Source organism: Pyrus communis, chromosome 7 (genome assembly GCF_041283825.1).
Source record: "Pyrus communis isolate YQ-2024b chromosome 7, ASM4128382v1, whole genome shotgun sequence".
NCBI lineage: Eukaryota > Viridiplantae > Streptophyta > Magnoliopsida > Rosales > Rosaceae > Pyrus > Pyrus communis.
In genome coordinates, this window is record NC_142571.1 from 20,186,306 (window position 1) to 20,204,423 (window position 18,118).

An 18,118-nucleotide genomic window follows, 5' to 3' on the forward strand; every position below is an offset into this window, starting at 1 on the left:
TAAGTATTATAAAATTTGAAGAAATTGGGGTGTATAAAGAAGTATTATGTGTGTTTTGAGAATGTGGGGGTGTGAGGGCATTATGGAGAGGTATGTGGGGTGTATAAAGATAATTTTTAATTTAAAAAGTGAATGTGGCATGTATTAAGTATGTGAGGTTTATTTAACCATTTGTGGGGTGTTGATATAATAAAGCCAATTGACTTTAGTTTTTTTCTTTGATTTTCTTTTGAAAACTCAATGGTATGTTACAAGGTGTATTTAATTGAGATTTTGAGGAATTTTAATTCTATTAAAGAATTTAAAAGTATTTAATTAGGATTTTAATTGATTCTCTGAAATTCAACCTGTATTCAATTAGAATTTTAAGATAAAGTATTAAAATCCTCATAAATTTGAGAGCGGGCTTTCGTCAATCTCTTCCTTTCCTTTTGGCTATCAAACGAATCGATCTTATCCTTCATACATCAACAGCCGCTGTAGCAGATCGACAACGTCCTTAGCAGGGCGATGAAGGGGTTTTAGAGGGATTGACCGACGACAACGACAAGCTTCTCGCTATCTCCAATCTAACCTCTCTTCCTCTCACAAGCAGCGACTCAAGGTTATCTCTTCAACCTCTTCCTCGTTTTCTTTTTTTCTGATTTGAAACAAATTCAAACTTTGAAGAAGGAGGAATTGAATTGTTATGTTCTTTTTGTCTGCAGATTCTTGAAGTAGCAGAGGAAAAATGAGAGTTTTATGCTTTTTTTTTTTTTTTTTTGCGATTATTGGTTGGCTATGGTAGTCTGGTGGGTTTCTGTATTTTCATCAATTCAAAGCTTGAGGAAGTGAATGTAAAATCTTTTCTTATTTGAAGCTTTTGATATTTGGGTTTTTTATATAGTGTAAGAATCTTTCAAGTGGAAATAATTCTTGTGTTTTATGTTGTTGTTCATGGTGTGAGCTCAATTAATTGAGTATTTTGTGTTTAGAGATTTTGGATTAAACAATTGGTTGAACTTGCCGGTCTTGATGTATTTGATTGCATTTAGTATCACCTGCATCTTATTAATTTATGAATTCCAGACAAAGAAAAGAAAGAAAAGGGAATCTTCAATTCCAATTTCTATGTTAATTTGAATTTTGAGCTTGTATTTTTATTAAGTCTCACTCTCATCCAATATTATTAATTTTAATAATATCTTTAATAAAAAAAGTTATTAAAATAGAACAATAATGTAGTCCTAGTTTGAGCAAACACCAAACTGGTGACAATACTGTTTTCATTATCCTGCTTCTTAGTCCGACACTGTACTAAATGTTTCACTAAGCTAATCCAGCTTAGTCTAGTTAAGCTAGTCCAGCTTAGTTCCTGAAATTAGTTCAGTCCAAAACAATTCGGTGCAACACACACCCCCAAAGTATTAAATCTGGCTTTTGTCTTTCATTTTTCTTCTATAGTTTGGGCTTATGTATTTCGGAGTTGTGAATTTTATTGCTTATGTCCTTATTATTATTTATGCTATTCATAATACTGTTATTCGGGATACATTTTTATTTATTATTGCTAGAAATGTTCGTCACTTCCATTGTACTGAAGCAGTTGTACTCGAAGTTTTTCTTCTTGGATAAATTTATTTTATTTTTTAAAATTAGTTTTTCGAAAGTAACAAATTATCTTACCCGAAGAGGAAATAAAGACCCGACCCGGGATGCGATCCCGGATTGGTTATTGGTAAACACGGAAACTCGCGAACCGCATAAATATCCAATCCCCAGACCAAGCCACCCTTCCCTTTTCTCCTACGACTCGATCGCCCCCAATCTTTCGTCCTTCGAAACCCTAACTTCTCCCCTCAATTTTCATCAATGGCGGAATCCACCGTCATCAAATCCAGCACCTACAACTTATTCGTCAACCTTTTGGAGGGCAAAACCCTAACCCTAAAATTCACAACCCCGGAGATCCCCGCCGCTTCCATCAAGCAACTCTTATACAAAATCACCAAAATACCCCTCCAGCACCAGCGCCTCGTCACCGGGACTCGCCAACTCCAGGATGATTCCGTCATCTCGTGCTCCTCCTCCGACGTGCCGGACTTCCCAACGGTGCATCTTCTGCTCCGGCTCGTTGGTGGAAAGGGCGGGTTCGGATCGCTGCTGCGTGGGGCGGCGACGAAGGCCGGGCAGAAGAAGACGAGTAATTTCGATGCGTGTCGCGATATGAGTGGTCGGAGGCTGCGGCATGTTAATGCGGAGAAGAAGCTTGAGGAGTGGAGGGCTGAGGAAGAAGAGAGGATGCTCGAAAAGATGGCGGAGGATTATTTGAAGCGTATTGCAAAGAAGGGGAAAGTGGGAACTGGGGACGATAAGGCTGAGAAGTATGTGGCCAAGTATAGGGAGCAATCGGAACGCTGTGTTTCGGAGGTTTTGGATTCGGTTAAGGAGGCTGTTAAGGGAAAGCGTAAGGGGGTGGCCAAGGAACCGGTGGCAGATTCGAAAAGACTGAAAATTTGGTAAGGATTTGTGTTGGGTTTTAATGTGTTTTGTTTATTTATGTTTGCTATGTTGATTTTGTACTTGGAAAATGGAAATTATGAATTTCGAGGAATGCTTTTAGGAGAATGAAATAAAGTAATGCAATGGGGAAGTGATATGGTGGTTTGAGATAAATTGTATTATTTTTATGAGTTGAAATGAATATTAGTTATAGAGGTTAGTATGATAATTGAAGTCGAAAACTCACACGATATAAATAATTTGGTTAACAAAGCCAAGTTCTTTGCTTTCTCAGTTTGCTTTCGATTTACGGGGGTCAATCGGGATGATAGAGTGAAGGAATGGAACCCATTAAGTTCATTTGGGATAGGCAAGGGTTTAGCCAGAAGGTTGCTTAGAGCAATGTCTTTTCCTTTTTTTCATTTTATAATCTTGATTTCTGGTGCAACCTTGTTTCGGAAATGCTACATTTTTTTATTTCAGAAAGTTTTTGCAGAAACACTGTATCTTCCTGCCATTTCTCTTTAATATTTTTGTATAAGATGATTGTCATTGGTCTTGATGGCTGATTTGTTATTTTTGTCAGGATGGGCAAGAGGAAAATGGGCGAAAGTGATTCAGAGGATGACGACAGTGATAATGAAGATACAAATGAGAAATCCATTGTATTAAATAATGGGAATAACTCAGATTCAAGTAAAGAAACTGAGAGAAGTTTGGATTCTGTGACTGGTAGGAAACAAGATGGTGAGATCTCAGGTGGGGGCTCAAGTGAGAGTGGCTCGGAGGAAGAGAAAGAGATGGTTGTGCAGGGAGCACAACCTTTTGGTGGAGGCCCTGGTCAGGAATCTCTTGATAACGAGAAGAATGAGACGGTTGAACCAGTGATTCCTGAAGAGAAGATGGTTTGTAGTGCAAGTGTTACTTGTTCAGAGCCTGATACGGTTTCAGGAGTTGAAGCAGATCAAGATGGAAAGATAGGTTGCAGTGGACCTGAGATGGGAAATCTGAAAGAAGTAGTTGGTCAATCCCAGAAGGTTCCTAGTTCAGGGCATGGGCAAGAAATTGAAAGTGCATCAGTTGTTGCTGAAGCCAATGGTTCTTCAGAGTCCAATTCAGGAGTTCAGGAGGAAACAGTTGCGAGTGGAAACACTCTAGAGATAGAGAAGCCACTGAATTTTGATGAGTACAGTTCCGCGGCTGAAATGGAGGTATGCTTCTAAGTTTTTAATCATATTAATAATCTTTTTATTAAAATGTCTGTTACTGCTAAAGCGATTTAGGGTTTTTGCAGCTTCCATTACTCTTCCAATTAAATGTTTTAGGGCGTTGTAATTAAATCTAGAGAAAATTTGATATGAGTCCAATTTTGTGAGCCTTTGTGAGGTATAGTCCAATTTTGCTTAATTATTGACTTAGGTCCAATGGCTCATTGTACACATCAGCTTATTTTTGTTCTTTTGCCAAATTTATCCCTAAATTGACTAATTAAGTAATTAATATATTATTAATTTTTTTATATTTATGATGATTTTTAATCCTTATTCATAGGATTATCTTATGCTTAATGATCGGATTAAGTATAGGAATTTAATTCTCTTTAAAACGTTTCCTATTCTTCCTTCTCTTTCTCCCTCACGATGTCTCCTTCTCATCCCTCATGATATCTTCTTTTTTTCCCTCCTCCCTGCTCCCAAGCGTAGATGATCAAAGATGTCCAACTCAAATTTCTATTGTTGGTTTGATTTGTAGAATTTAGCCAATCTTGTATATGCTTTAATTTTTTTTTTTTTTTCTATTCTAAACCTCTTCGTGTTTTACTCCCTCAGCATCATCTTTTTATTCATCATTTTCTATGGATCTTCTTGGTATATATATCACATCTTTTTTTCTAATCTACCTATGTGTGTTTTATACTACATGTGTCATGGATAAATTGTATTATCTACCTATCACACATTATTGATAATTTGTCTCAAGTTAATTGTGTTTTTCTACCTGTATCATAGGTTATCTTGTTCTATCTACCTTATACCATGGATTAATAGTGCACACACACATTAGTTCTTGATATTCTAATTCAAATTAAAAATATTTATCTACCTATACCATAGGTTTTTGGTCATTGCTTATATTACAGGTTTTTGTTCATAGTCTACCTATATCACAGGTTTTTGTTCATAGTCTACCTATATCACAAGGTTTTGTTCATAGGTTTTTTCATATGTTTTATATATATCATTCATTTCAACTTAAGTCGTGGGTTTATAGTCATACACATGAACTTACTTTTAAATTTTTTTCCTTAAATTGTGGCTAGACTGAGGAATTTGAAGATTCAAATTTTGAAATTTAAATTTGAGTAAATAATGCATAAATTAGGAAATTTAAATATATATTTATTTTTACTATAAAGGGCAAAACGGGAATAAGATGAGATCAACTAGACCTAAATTGGGAAGAATATCTAACTGGACTCAATCCAAAAGTAACTGATTTTTTTGGACCTGGATCTAAATGCCCCTTAAATCTATTAGGGGCAACTTCCTCGCACTAAGTTCTTGAAGCTGAATTTTTCGCTTTCCCCTGTTTGTTGATTATGTATAATATAGTCCGCCTTGTGAACATGACTAGGCATGTCCACGTTGAAAGCTAAATTAATGCCCATATTAATTATTACGTCCCTGCCTCATTGCTTTTGTCTCACACCTTTCACCTTCATCTCGCCCACCATGGTCATTTTAGTTGGGGAGGGCTCTGACTTCAAATCGTTAGTAAGCAGCATTAACATGACTTTCCACCTTTCTATTGTAGGTTCTTGGCCGGGAAAGGTTAAAGTCTGAACTGCAAACTCGTGGGTTAAAATGCGGGGGTACTCTGCGGGAGCAAGCTGCGAGGCTTTTCATGCTAAAAACTACCCCGATTGAAAAGATTCCAAAGAAGCTCCTTGCAAAGAAATGACAACATTATGTACTTCATTTAACTTTATACTTTCTGGAAGAAAAAAAAATCTCATCAATGTATGAATATCGGGGTTTCGATGTGTATATTTCTATCTCTGCCCGTTTGTCTGACTAGTTTTGTACTTGTATACCATGATACATTGACTGATGCAATAATATGTGTGCAATTTTCGTTTAGTGAAATTCACTGTCGTCGTTGGCATCCATAATGTAGTCTTCTTTTTCCACAAAACTACATGTTATATTGTAGGCATCCACTGTATGCAGCAAAATGTGAGCATGTACAATGAAAAATGCAAAAAGGAGAGAAATTTCAGACATTGTTTGAGTCAACGTGAGCCGGCGACGTTGAGTTGACTTGAGCCGGGGATGTTGAGTTGACATGAGCAGGGGACGGGTTGTTCCGGCAAACTGGGCATGAACTGTTCAGTTTCAGCCACTCATCAATACAATCAGCATGGAAGCAGTGTTTGCATTCTGGTATGCATCTCACCGTCTCTTCGGTGAGATACTCCGACAAGCATATAGCGCAGGTGCTATCGTTGTGTCCCGGAAGGCGCTTACTCTCCCCAAGAACTAGCATCTGGTAGGATTCAATGGTTGTCTGATCCAAACCAATTGTTACAACGGCGGGGGGTTGTGGTGGCGGTTCTGCATTAACCGCGGTGGACCTTCGCTGTGCAGCATTACCCCTGCCACTGATACAAGCAAAACAGCCAATCGCAATTGCGCATGTGGTGGCTGGTACCGTGATGGACAAGCAAATGATCCTGAAAACATATAAACCATAGCTTGATCCTCCTGGAATTTGAAGCCATTAGTTAGTGCTGGAAAATCAGCTCTTGATCTGTCGATGTTTGAATCCGAAATGATGTAGATTAAAGAAAATGGACCAATCTATCCACCACTTAATTTTTTATATTTTTTTATATCCTAGTGATGTTTTTATATTACAAACAATTATTATTATTAATTTTTTTTCCTTTAATAATATTATCTATTCTCCTCCATTTCGAATTCTTAAAAAAAAAAATTAAAAAAAATAGATTGGAATTTGACTTTTGGCCCCGGCCCCTGCAAGATAACGTGTTGAACCTTTTTAAATCGAGGGCAAGATGAACTTTTCTTCGTTACTGATTCTTTATTTAGTAGTCATTTTCTGCTTTTAAAAACAAAGTTGAAATTGCTTTTATTAATAACATTTATAATCTCTATTAATTAATGAAATCATCTTTGTTAAATAAAATGAAAAGACCACTTAATCTTCTATCACACACAAAAAAAATGAAGGCAATAATGTAATTTTAATATTTTTTATTGAAGCCTCACATACCAGTGATGTTAAAATACCTCCAATATTTAAACAAAACAAAAAACAAAAAAAATTAAAAAAAAATTAAAAAAAAAACCAAAAACAAAAACTTCTCACTCCCCACGTTCTCTCTCCTTCTCATTTTCTAAAAGAATGTGTTCATACACACAAAGTGTGTAGGTAAATGCTAGTAATAATCTAGTGTAAACAAATGCCTTAATGCGTAACGAAATAGTTTTTAACATTGAGAAAAGAAATATCGCTCTAAAATAATAGATGGTCGGTCAAAATGTGTAAGTTTTAGTTTCTACTCTTCCTCTTAAGTTTTATCATGATTAACTACAACTTGCAAAGGTAAGTGATTTTCAACCCCATCTTACTCATCTTGAATAAATCAAAAGAGAATTGAGGAACGAAAATAAGGCAAAAAATGGTGCAGAAGAAGAAAACGAGAGTATGAAACCCTTTACGAACTTTTAATGGAAAATTGCAATCATGCAAATTTGTGAATTAGAAAATTACCTGCTGTTGAATTGAAGGTGCAACCGAGTTCTTGGGTGGTGTTGGTGATAAATCCACAAATGCGTCCTTCCACCTCACAACTACTGCAAGAAGGCTCATACCAAGTCAAACTAAGATCCCAGTCAAGGTTGGTTGAGAATCCGTCCTCCGTCAGAACCTGCCCGCAAACCGGAACCTCCAATGTGTCAACAATCCGGCACGTGGTGGACATCGAATTCGCCAGGGTGGCGGAAGGGGTGGCCAGAACCGAGGTGGTGGAGTTGCTGAGGCAGTCAATGGGAGTGAACCTCGACTTGGTGAACGAAGCCGGGCAGCTGAGGAAGGTGTAGTTCTTGTACGTGGGAGCAACAAAAGGAGAGCCCGAGAGATTGAGGGTTAGAAGCTTTCGAGGGAGGCATTTTTCTGGGTCGAAAAGTTGGATTTCTTGTGTGGCATAGCTGATTCGTCTGACGAAAAAGTCGCCGGAGTTTGGAAGTTTTAGAGTTGTTTGACCATGGCTGTTGCAGGCCAGGTTGAAGCCCGGGAAACCGCAGTTTTTGGGTTGTTTGGGCACTAACCGGAAAGGGAATCGGATTGGGAAGCTGTCGTCACTGCCGCAATCGGAAGCCGGGCAATCATTGAGTGCAGAGATGTGGGTGAAGAGGAGGAAGAGAAGGAGAAAGAGGAGATGTGAGATGTCCATGTTATCTCAGAAGGACTAAAACATGAATGACAAAGGTGGAAGGTGTTATAATAGCTTCGTTAACAACCCGAAAGTCGAAGTTCGACTTGAGTTTAAATATTTCTCCTCGTAATTTAGATAAATTTTCTATAAAATTGATTATATATATAAAAATCCTAAAGTCAAAAGCTTATAAAGTAATTATCACTAAGTGGTCATTGCTTATCACAATCATTTCTTAGCAAGCTTTTACAAATTAAAATATGTTTCTGTAATCATATTTTATAATTTCAAATTCTAGGTCAGAGATTAATCCTTTGATCATCCATTACGCATAAGAATGATCATTAGAGATTAATTAATGTTAAGTAATTAATTCCAAAGATTTCATCTGAGCCGTTCATTGATTTCATTCACAAGTATGTGTGAGCATGTAAACATGTATATGTAGCAGCACATCATGTACTCATCAGTTCTACAAGAATGACCAAATCTATCTCTAACAGGAAATTAAGCTATTAACCGAAATATTTTCGTAGTATCTGATTATTCGAAAGGCGTTCCAAACATGCCTTCTGCTTCTCTCTAGAACTAGAAAGAAAGCAAGATTAAACTTTCTAATCAAAATTTAGAAAATACATTTTAACACATTAATCAAGGTTTACGAAGGCATTTTAACAAACGGCAAGTGATCACATCCATCAAGCACACATATTGAGTAGTGATGGGTTGTTCTGCCTTACCATCACAAGTATTGAGCTCGCAGACGGGGCATCGAGCAAGTTGGAGATCTGTGGAACACCATTGCAGTTGAAAACACAAGTTAACTAAATTGAAGTGGTAAAATTTAAACCTTAGCACTATTTAATCTTCATTCGTTTCCCTAAACTAAAATGCCAGGATGATTGAGTGCAGCTCAAGTAATTACCAGCAATCCATGTCCCAGTTTTAACTTTATCCAACACAACTGCCGCAGGACTCCAACATTTTCTATATGCTCTCTCCATCTGGGAGCCTTGATGGTTTGATCAGCTTTTCTGTTGGGAATGCTTCTGAAGATTCAACGGAAAATGCACCGATCCGCATCCGGTCTGAAATGCATCCAAAATCCATTGAAAACCCCATTAATACGATAGCCAAATGTTTCACTGTACTCTGAATTATGCAATTAGCTGGATCACTTCCTTTTCAGAGGAGCCAATGCTTGTTAGGTATTTTGGTTTGATACTACTTCACACCCAAAAAAAGCGAGTTACATCTGAGTTAAACCTAGAGATGAAAGTTTTCTTTCGCTTATCGATTATGAAGTAAGAATAAGCTCATGAGGTCAAAATAAGTTGATAAGATCCCCTATTTTACATCCCCATGTCCTTCCTGTGTGACGAGGTTTCAGAATACACTAATTTTTTTCAAAGTAAAAAATAATAAAGTGTATACATATAAAAAGTTTTGTTAATCACCGGGTGACCAAGAGAATGAGACTATATAAGTTGCCTATGTAAATTTCTTACACATAAAATGATTCATATAAATTTCCTGTAAATCTTCCAAACATTAAAAACAGAACCATATAAACTTCTTGAGCATAATTACATGAAAGCACCTGAAAATTCTCACCACAAAAACAATCCAAAGGGGGGAAAATTGGGCACTCACCGATATGCTTCTTCTGCTGGCAGAACATGTAAGAGTGACTCCCATCTGCAAAACCGCAAAGCCCACTTAATCAGACAATTACGATAATACGTCTTAAAACTAATCTAATTCCTGTATTATCATGCTAATTGACATCTGGAGGCTCTCAGATTCTAACCAAAGGCCGAAATGTAGAGCTTCCTCCAATTGAGTGCCAAGTGGCGAGGCTCAGTGACCTGGAGATCAAGTAGGCACACGTGCTTCCATATGGTCCCTTGATCCAAGATGAGACCAACGACATGTCGTCGCGAGCATCACCAGTGACTTGGCGTCTAGATCGTTGGCGATCTCTGTCCAAACGTCTTTTTCGCACCTTTTGATGCATAACAAACTCACATAAATAAATAATAGGATAATTTCGATAATTACTTAAATCTTTTGGGGTTTCTAAATTGGTTCTAACTTTATTTTTAATTGGTCCTAACCTTTCAAAATATTCCAAATAATTACTAAAGTTTTGAAAGATGAACATTTCTTAGGTTTACTAGCGTTCTGTGTTAACGTGGACAAAAGTTAAGCATGTTTAAACTATCAAGACATCACTGAAGATTTGAATCTCCTAATTCATGCCATTTAGCTAACAAATTTATGATTTAAATTGGCTAAAATTGGTCAAATTGAGGGAATAGAACTCTAAAGACGTCGGTTAGTGAAAGTCAATTTTAGTATTTGTCCATTTCATCTTTTAATGTTGGTAAAGTCTCTGGTGACTTACTAAATGTCTAATTTAGAATGTTTTAAAAAGTTAAGACTAATTCGAAGTAACCTAAAAGGTTGGATAGTTTTTTGTTTAGTTTAGTGATTTAAATTTTCATAAATTTAATTCGTAAAATTTCTACAGTTGGGTGATTTAAATTTTCCTTTCATTTAGTTTAGATTGACATGTATTTAGTTCAGAAAAGTAACGTTTCCTACATACAGTTAAAAAGATGATTATGGGAGAAACGTTACTTTTTTGAACTGAATACAAGTCAATCTAAACTAAATAAAAGGGAAATTTAAAGCGAATAAGAGAGTGGAGGATTTTACGTTAGTTCTTCACCGGAGGTCACACTAGTCTGAGTTAGGTATATTGAATGAATAAAATCCAATGGGAAAACACATTCATTTTAGATTGATCTGTATTCAGTTAAAAAAAGTAGCGTTTCCCGCATAATCGCCTTTTTAACAAGAACTTTCTACAATTAAAAAAATGATTATGCGCGAAGCGTTACTTTTTTGAACTAAATACAGGTCAATCTAAACTAAATGAAAGGAAATTTAAAGCAAAATAAGAGAGTGGAGGATTTTACATTAGTTCTTCACCAACGGTCACACTAGTCTAAGTTAGGTATATTGAATGAATAAAATCAACGGCAAAACACATTCCATAAAATGGTATACGAAAAATTAAACACATGAAAACATTAATACATACAATGTATTTCCAAAATCAAACAAAATAACATATACAATGTATATTTTTTACTTAAACAATAATGATCATAAGAAAATAATTCAACAAACAACTGAACACACTGAGACAAAAGAAAACAAATTTACAAGCCCAATATACAAAATTAAGGTGAACAAAAAGACTCACATACTCTTACAAGTGAAGGAAAATATGTATAAAAATCTTGTATTTATTTATTTTAGACAACAACATGCTACATAATACAGATGACGCTTTACCTAGTGGTGAAAAACAATAAAGCCTATGCATCCTGGTGTGGGTTCGTTTCTCACCGATCTCCCTTCCCTACTACTTAACAATTTAGCTCACTGACGTATCATTTGCCAACAAAAAAAAAAAAAAAAAAAAAAAAACTAGAACATGCTACATAATTAATGACGACAATGGAATCAATTAAAATTTAAGCATGAGTTTAAAATCTAAAATCATTCCAAATTATCCTAAGGTTAAATGATTTATGTGCATCTATAAATAAATCAACTTTAGATTTAGGAGGAATTGAGAAAGAGATTACCCACGATGACTATCTTTGATTAAAAATTGTAGTGTTTCCTTTGATGAAAAGACCTTCACTTGCAGACTCCTCGTTTATAGTGGAATGAAGATGAGAAATCTGAAAGAGAATTTAGTGCTACCACAATCTCCTCTAGCCGAACAACCTTGATCGTCTATCTCTTTCGTCATTCACTCATTGAAAAATCCTAAATTAGAGACAGATGAAGTTACTTTTATAATCACGTGTGTGATTTTCCCACAAAATCCTTCCCATATATGATCATATAGTATTGGTGGCCTATTATGCCGTCTTTTGATTTAAGTTACCATAGAACTTAAACCACAAGCTTAATATGTTCAAGCCAATGTGCCTAAAGTCCGAAATTATTTTCCCGTATGTGTAGAATAACAATGCAAAAATCCAACCTAATCAATTTTACGTAGTAGTTAATATTATTTTTAAGATCCATGACAAAGTTTACCAAGAAAAACGCTTTATACCATAATTAATGGTAAATTTTCTTCCTCTAAATATTATCACATATTAATATTATGGTCTTGTGGTATTCATCTTCATTTGCAAGTGAGAGGTCGAAAATGACGAGTTCACAACCAATTTGTTCTCCGCTCCTTAATGTAGAAACATTGTGTAAAGAAAATCTCAGGACCGGTAGTGACTCTTCTGTCTTTAAGAACCTTGAAAATATTTTACTTTTGGTTCTAGGCCTTTGAAAACAAAAGGTTTACAAGAGTTGATGGGCCTTATTCTTCGCATTAACTGGGCTGGGCTTCAGGGTCAGACCTAGGTAAGAGAATAGACCCGACGACATCGTCCCAAAAACTATGCCGCCCTATATAACAATAACAGTATCTGCCGCTCCCTCCGCAGCTAGCTGCTCGTAGTGCTACTCTGCTCACCGCGGCGGGGGTGGTTGAGCATCACCCTCAAGCTCTTCGCCATTACCCAGGTTTTTCAGTTTCTCCCTTAACTTTCTGTTTGGATTATGAGAAAATCACAGAAAATATGCAAAATTGTCAATATTGAGATGGAGATGATGGTGAAATAGTAAAAGGTTTGAGCAGGAATTTTGTGACGGCAGAAAATACTGTGAAAAAAAATCCGAAGAGGGCCCCAAGTCCTTGCTAAAGATTTTGCACTGTGACTTTCGCAACCTCTTGGAAATTAAAATTAAAAACTAGGGTTTGATCTGGTATCAGCCTCAGTGGATGGGTCGCATGAAAAGGCGTGGGGTTACGTTCTAATATTGAATGCCAGCCTAGACTGCTCCCAACATTTTAATAGTTGCTAGTACGCTAGTTGCTATCTGCCGTCACGAAGTTCCTACATTGATCAAAGATCTTTCTGCTGATCCATCTCTATGAACATGATATGATTGCGCCGGATTGCCGTTGTTTGTTTTGGTCTAGATTTGGAGTTTTGATTATTTGTTGTGGTTGAAATGTTGGGAAAAAAAGTTTGGGATTTATGAGTTATGGAAAATGCTTTAGAACCCAGTTTGGGATTTATGCGTATCTTTATTTGATTGTATGAGCTTTCACTTGTTGGTTGTATGATTGAATCTCTAGGTTGTGTTTTCTTGTTTTCAGATTGCAGGTAACTCTAATATTTCCAATGGTAGTGTTGATATTGTGCAATTAAAACAAATCTTTGGTGTGTATAATCCTTTTATAAGTGAATGGTGCATGGTTTTTATGTGATGAGTTGCTAAGTTTCTGCGGTTTTGGTTGTTTGGTAGTTGCATTCGGTGTTAATAGTGTTTTAAATACTAAGTATATTGTTTATGGATGCCGGCATTTCCCTTCTATGAGAGGTTTTATGATGTTTGGCATTAATTTTTGCCTTGAGTTTAGTTAGCTTGTTCCCATCTTGGTTATCTGTTCTGTTGTTCATATGCGTGGCTGCGTGTTCTCTACTGATAGCAAGAGTCCATTTTATGATGTTTGGCATTAATTTTTGCCTTGAGTTTAGTTAGCTTGTTCCCATCTTGGTTATCTGTTCTGTTGTTCATATGCGTGGCTGCGTGTTCTCTACTGATAGCAAGAGTCCATGTAATCCCCCTCCCCGTCATCCATTTTGATTGTTGAAGAGAGTCTCTGCTGGAGTGTCTGTTGCTACAGCTACCAAGATTCTATTTGTCTCCTCCTGCACAGTTAATCGCCCCGTTTTCCACCTCGAAAGCCATTTGCTGCATTCAGATTTGATTCCCGCATCAATTGTTCACAAACACGTCACTTGAAAGTATAGGCATTATTGTTTGGTTCAATATGGCCCTCTCACCGTGCTCTAAAGGTTGATGTGATTACTTGTTCATTTGAGAGTTTGAATTGACCATATTCTCGAGTTAACTCTGTTAAAAGTATTGCATTTTGTGGCTTGTTTAGGAGGAGGTTTAGCCAGAATCAGCCCGTACGTCTACTGAATCAGTTTATGACTGAGGTATTCAAGTTCTGGACAAGAAGAGAACACGATAGTGTGAGATGAAATTTTAGCACTCTAAGCTCTGGCAACGTCCTTTGACATGCTCTGAATTGTGTAGAATATGTAAAGAATGATATGTAGTACCTAGAGTGACATGTAGTGCTTAATGAAAAAAAAAAAGGCCAATTTTGTATTGATATTTGAAATAATCAAGATAAATGACACTGCATTTGCTTATTCTTTTCTTAAAAAGACAATGTATCAAAACACCACACACACACACACTCTCTCTTTCTCTCTCTCTCTCTCTCTCTCTCTCTCTCTCTCTCTCTCTCTCATCAATGGTTCGTAGTAATGAGGAATACGGAAAATAAATGGATGAGATTGAAAATACAGTTCTACAAATCAACTCTAAAGGTTAAAACATGAGTCACTGAATGCTACGTAGTATTGAAGCCAGACTTCAAATGTGGTATATCTACCATTAATGAGTTTCAAATGCATAGTTTTTTAGCGAGTGATTTGAAAAAGGAAAGGGTTATTTCTTTATGGAAATTATCATTGGCCACTTCAAAAAATTTATTGTGCGCCCTTCATAAGTTTATTTTTCCATCTAAATATAAAAAGTTTGGACAATTGAACTTTTAAAGTGCTAATAACAATTCACTTTCTTATTTGAGTCGTGTTAATCATGTCAATTTAATCCTATGCATTCAACTTTTCCATCTTAAGTAAAAATGAGTGTTGAATTTAATGGAGCTTCCGACATTGGGAAAGTGACGCTGAACGTAGACGAGGGACATACACAGATACACTCCCAAAAAAGTACACCAAAGAATGAGTATATGGTTCCAATCAGGATCATGAAATACCACTCCCATTCCCACCTCTTTTGCATTCATGACTTTTTGATTTGTTTGAAATTAATTCGCGTGTTATAACTTAAATGGACGATAAATTTAGGAGATCATTTAAGGCTAAAAGTCACAAGCGGTTCATGTGGTTTGCGTTTAAATGTTGCTTTTTAGTTGTGGCTTCAATTTCGTCCACTTATACCATTGTGGTTTACTTTTGATACCAATTTTGATCTATTCTATTGATCAATTTTCGTCAACTAGTGTAACAAGATGTTCATGTTGGCTTCACGTGTAGGGGTATTGTACTTTTGCTTTAAAAAAAAAAAAAGGGTATTATACTTTTCTCGTATTCAATTTCACTTAATAGTTGAAAGATGCAAGCTCAAGCTTTAGAACACGATATTTTAAGTAAGATTAGGCACCTGCAACCAAGTTTTTCATGTGTATTTTAAGCGAAATTAGCATTTACTCCAATTGTTTAAGTGAGATTGTACACAAAAAAGATTATGCATGGGCAATACTTGGTATGCCAAGTTAAATTAATGTTACAAGTCATGGCATGTTTAGTTGCTTCTCTAAAAACACTTAGGTTCATAACCATTTTTTTCATGAAGCATGGGCTTCTGTGAGTCATAAGCGCTTCTAAGTTTTTATACCAAACACAATCAGAAAACGTTTTTATCCCTTCCAACAATAATCTCAAAAAAAATCATATCGTGACAATTTAAATAAAGCACATGTTGTAATATGGAATTATGGATAGGTCTAAAGATCGTGCAAATATCGAAAAATTCTCATTTATTTGGCATTTGAAAAATCACAATATTATTTTCTACCGCCCAATGATATAGCTTATTTTGGTGTGTTAACCACTGATTAATAAACAAATGGTCGACAAATCTTCTCATAAAGAAGTTATAATTTAATCTCAAAGACGTGTTCTTTTTTCCAATTTTTCCAAAAAAAGTTCAGAAACACAATCAAATGACCGCCCCCACTCAATTTGTTTAAGTGGCTAAGATAAGAGTGTTCTCGAAACCTACTGAGGAGTGGCCCTGGTTGACCCAGCGATATAATTTGGGTTTTAGTGTTGCAAACTGCATCATCTTTTCCACTGGGTTTCAATATATAATTTTCCAAAATTAAATAAATAAAAAGAATACAAGTAAATTCCATAACATCTACATGTACATATTATTATATTTCGTATTTATATAATCTGCATGTGTAATATAATAGAGGGAATCAATGTCGTGGGAGAAGGGCAAGCAACTGAAAAAGCTTGAGATGAAAATATTTTACATTCTTCATTTTATTAATTTGTTATTAAATTATCATTTGAAAATAACATCTCAAGACTTAAGTTGTATTGAAAAGTGTTAGGCTTATGTCAACTAGGGTATAATGGTTCCGTCACTATCGACTAAACCGTCTGAGAAGTGATTAAGGAGGGGTTGTGCTAAGCCACATAATTGACAACCTAATTTGGTATCGAATTCGTCATCTACGAAATTCGAACTTAAGACCTGTCACTTATAAATGAAGATGAATATCACCAGACTCTAATTTAGGGTACTTGAGTAAAGTAAATCAAAAGACAAAGAAAAGTTTGCATTAGAAAAAAAAAAAAAAAAACATGTGAAATTGTAGATTTCATTTTGTCTACTTCGGATTGTTTTGAGCGATTTTTGAGGTGCATATGATTTTATTCAAACACCCTAACTTGTTAAGATTTTTTGTTAATTAATCTGAATTTGGTTGTTCATCTTTTTATTGTATCTTGCTTAATGATTATTAATAAAGTTTTTCTCCCATGATGTGGATCTCTAAAAACAATTATAAGTAATATATATTGAACAAATTAGCTTGTCAAATACTGTACTAACTTTCCTAAACATTGTTAGAAAAAAGACGTCCAAATCTTGTGGAAAATGATTCGTAGGTATAAGGAAAGTAAAGCAGGTGGTTCGTTTACAAATTTCGTGATAACAACAAATAATGCTGGAAAATTATGAACCATGCAAACAATGAAGAGAATTAGGCCAACACAACATGGAATGGAAACGTGTCATGCAGTGCAATAAGCAACAACAAATCCAAAAATCTTTTTCATTCGTGTGGGTCACCAAACTTTGTTGTTTTGCTTCATCTGCAGATGCATGAACTGTCAACTATAGGGAGTTTTTGATTTAGGCGCAACGAACGGTGACAATTATGGGGAAAATATACTACAAAAAATAATCTACTTATATGCAATTTGTCAATTAGATTAATGATTTTGTTTGATTATTTTTCCCTCGAAGTTTAATATTAAAAGCCTTGATTTAATACGTTTGTTATTTCAAAATGTTGAATTTAAATCTCAAACCTTAGTGGCTAAATATGAGGACTTAATTGCGAATTTTTCACACTATCACGTGATGTTATCAATGTTATAATACTATATGGTATGTGTGTTTAATTATTATACTATAGTTTAAGTCCATAAAATATTGACCACGTTGCTCAATAATTTTATATACCATGAAAATTAACAAGACTACGAGATGGTGCAACTGTAATATCCAAAAAAAAAAAAATCCAAATGTAACGATCAAACAATTTAAAGGTCTAGTGGAAACATAATTCTCAAGGTCAATGGTGGTGGAGTGGCGGCTAATCCATCCACATGGTACACGAATACACGTAAAAATGATGCATTAGAGTCTTGTAGATTGAATTTGCCAATATGGCTTTGTTTTTACATGAATTATGGAAAACAATATGACACAGATGGATGGTTTGAAACCTAATACTTTGAAATCCAAGGATCACGATGCAGACCACATTACTAGATGAAGATCCCATCCGGATCCAAATGGTGGGGATTTTAGGGATCTTTACATTCTAGTCGTTCATCATATATTGTGCGGTCAGAAATCATTTGAATTTTATTATTTAAAATTAAACACAAATAGTACCTGACGAAAACTAACCGCACGATATACGATAAATGACTAGGATGTGATGATCCCTTAGATCCCCACCATTTGGGTCCAGATGGGATCCTTATCCCAAATTATTGTGTTGGTCGTGCATGAATTCATCGGCCTGAAATATATAGAAATTAAGGAAAACTAATGAAAATGAATAAAGGGTAAACTGAATAGTACCATAATTAACTTTTTAATGTACAAAAATGATTTTTCGTTAAAGTAAATAGTACCGTGATCTTTTCCTTAAAATTCCTTAAAAAT

At 35.5% G+C, this 18,118-nt stretch overlaps 2 protein-coding genes and 2 long non-coding RNA genes across 4 annotated transcripts; 2 read left to right on the plus strand and 2 right to left on the minus strand.

Annotated features, from left to right (window-relative positions):
- Positions 1–1,539: 1,539 nt before the first annotated feature.
- Positions 1,540–5,627, plus strand: LOC137734024 (uncharacterized). Its single transcript, XM_068473268.2, has 3 exons — positions 1,540–2,498; positions 3,068–3,692; positions 5,296–5,627. The coding sequence occupies exons 1-3, from the start codon at positions 1,852–1,854 to the stop codon at positions 5,440–5,442; spliced, it is 1,419 nt and encodes a 472-aa protein (XP_068329369.2). The 5' UTR covers positions 1,540–1,851; the 3' UTR covers positions 5,443–5,627.
- Positions 5,590–8,060, minus strand: LOC137734025 (putative RING-H2 finger protein ATL21A). Its single transcript, XM_068473269.2, has 2 exons — positions 7,279–8,060; positions 5,590–6,245 (listed from the first exon to the last, which is right to left on the minus strand). Exons 1-2 carry the CDS (start codon positions 7,958–7,960, stop codon positions 5,758–5,760), a joined length of 1,170 nt encoding a protein of 389 aa, XP_068329370.2. The 5' UTR covers positions 7,961–8,060; the 3' UTR covers positions 5,590–5,757.
- Positions 8,061–8,322: 262 nt separating this feature from the next.
- LOC137734349 (uncharacterized) lies at positions 8,323–9,690 on the minus strand. The gene is made up of 3 exons (XR_015964008.1): positions 9,596–9,690; positions 8,868–9,169; positions 8,323–8,730 (listed from the first exon to the last, which is right to left on the minus strand). It is a non-coding gene; the product is annotated as an uncharacterized LOC137734349 (long non-coding RNA).
- A 2,710-nt stretch (positions 9,691–12,400) lies between these two features.
- On the plus strand, positions 12,401–14,262 carry LOC148695867 (uncharacterized). Its single transcript, XR_015964007.1, has 2 exons — positions 12,401–12,553; positions 13,645–14,262. It is a non-coding gene; the product is annotated as an uncharacterized LOC148695867 (long non-coding RNA).
- The last annotated feature ends 3,856 nt before the right edge of the window (positions 14,263–18,118 follow it).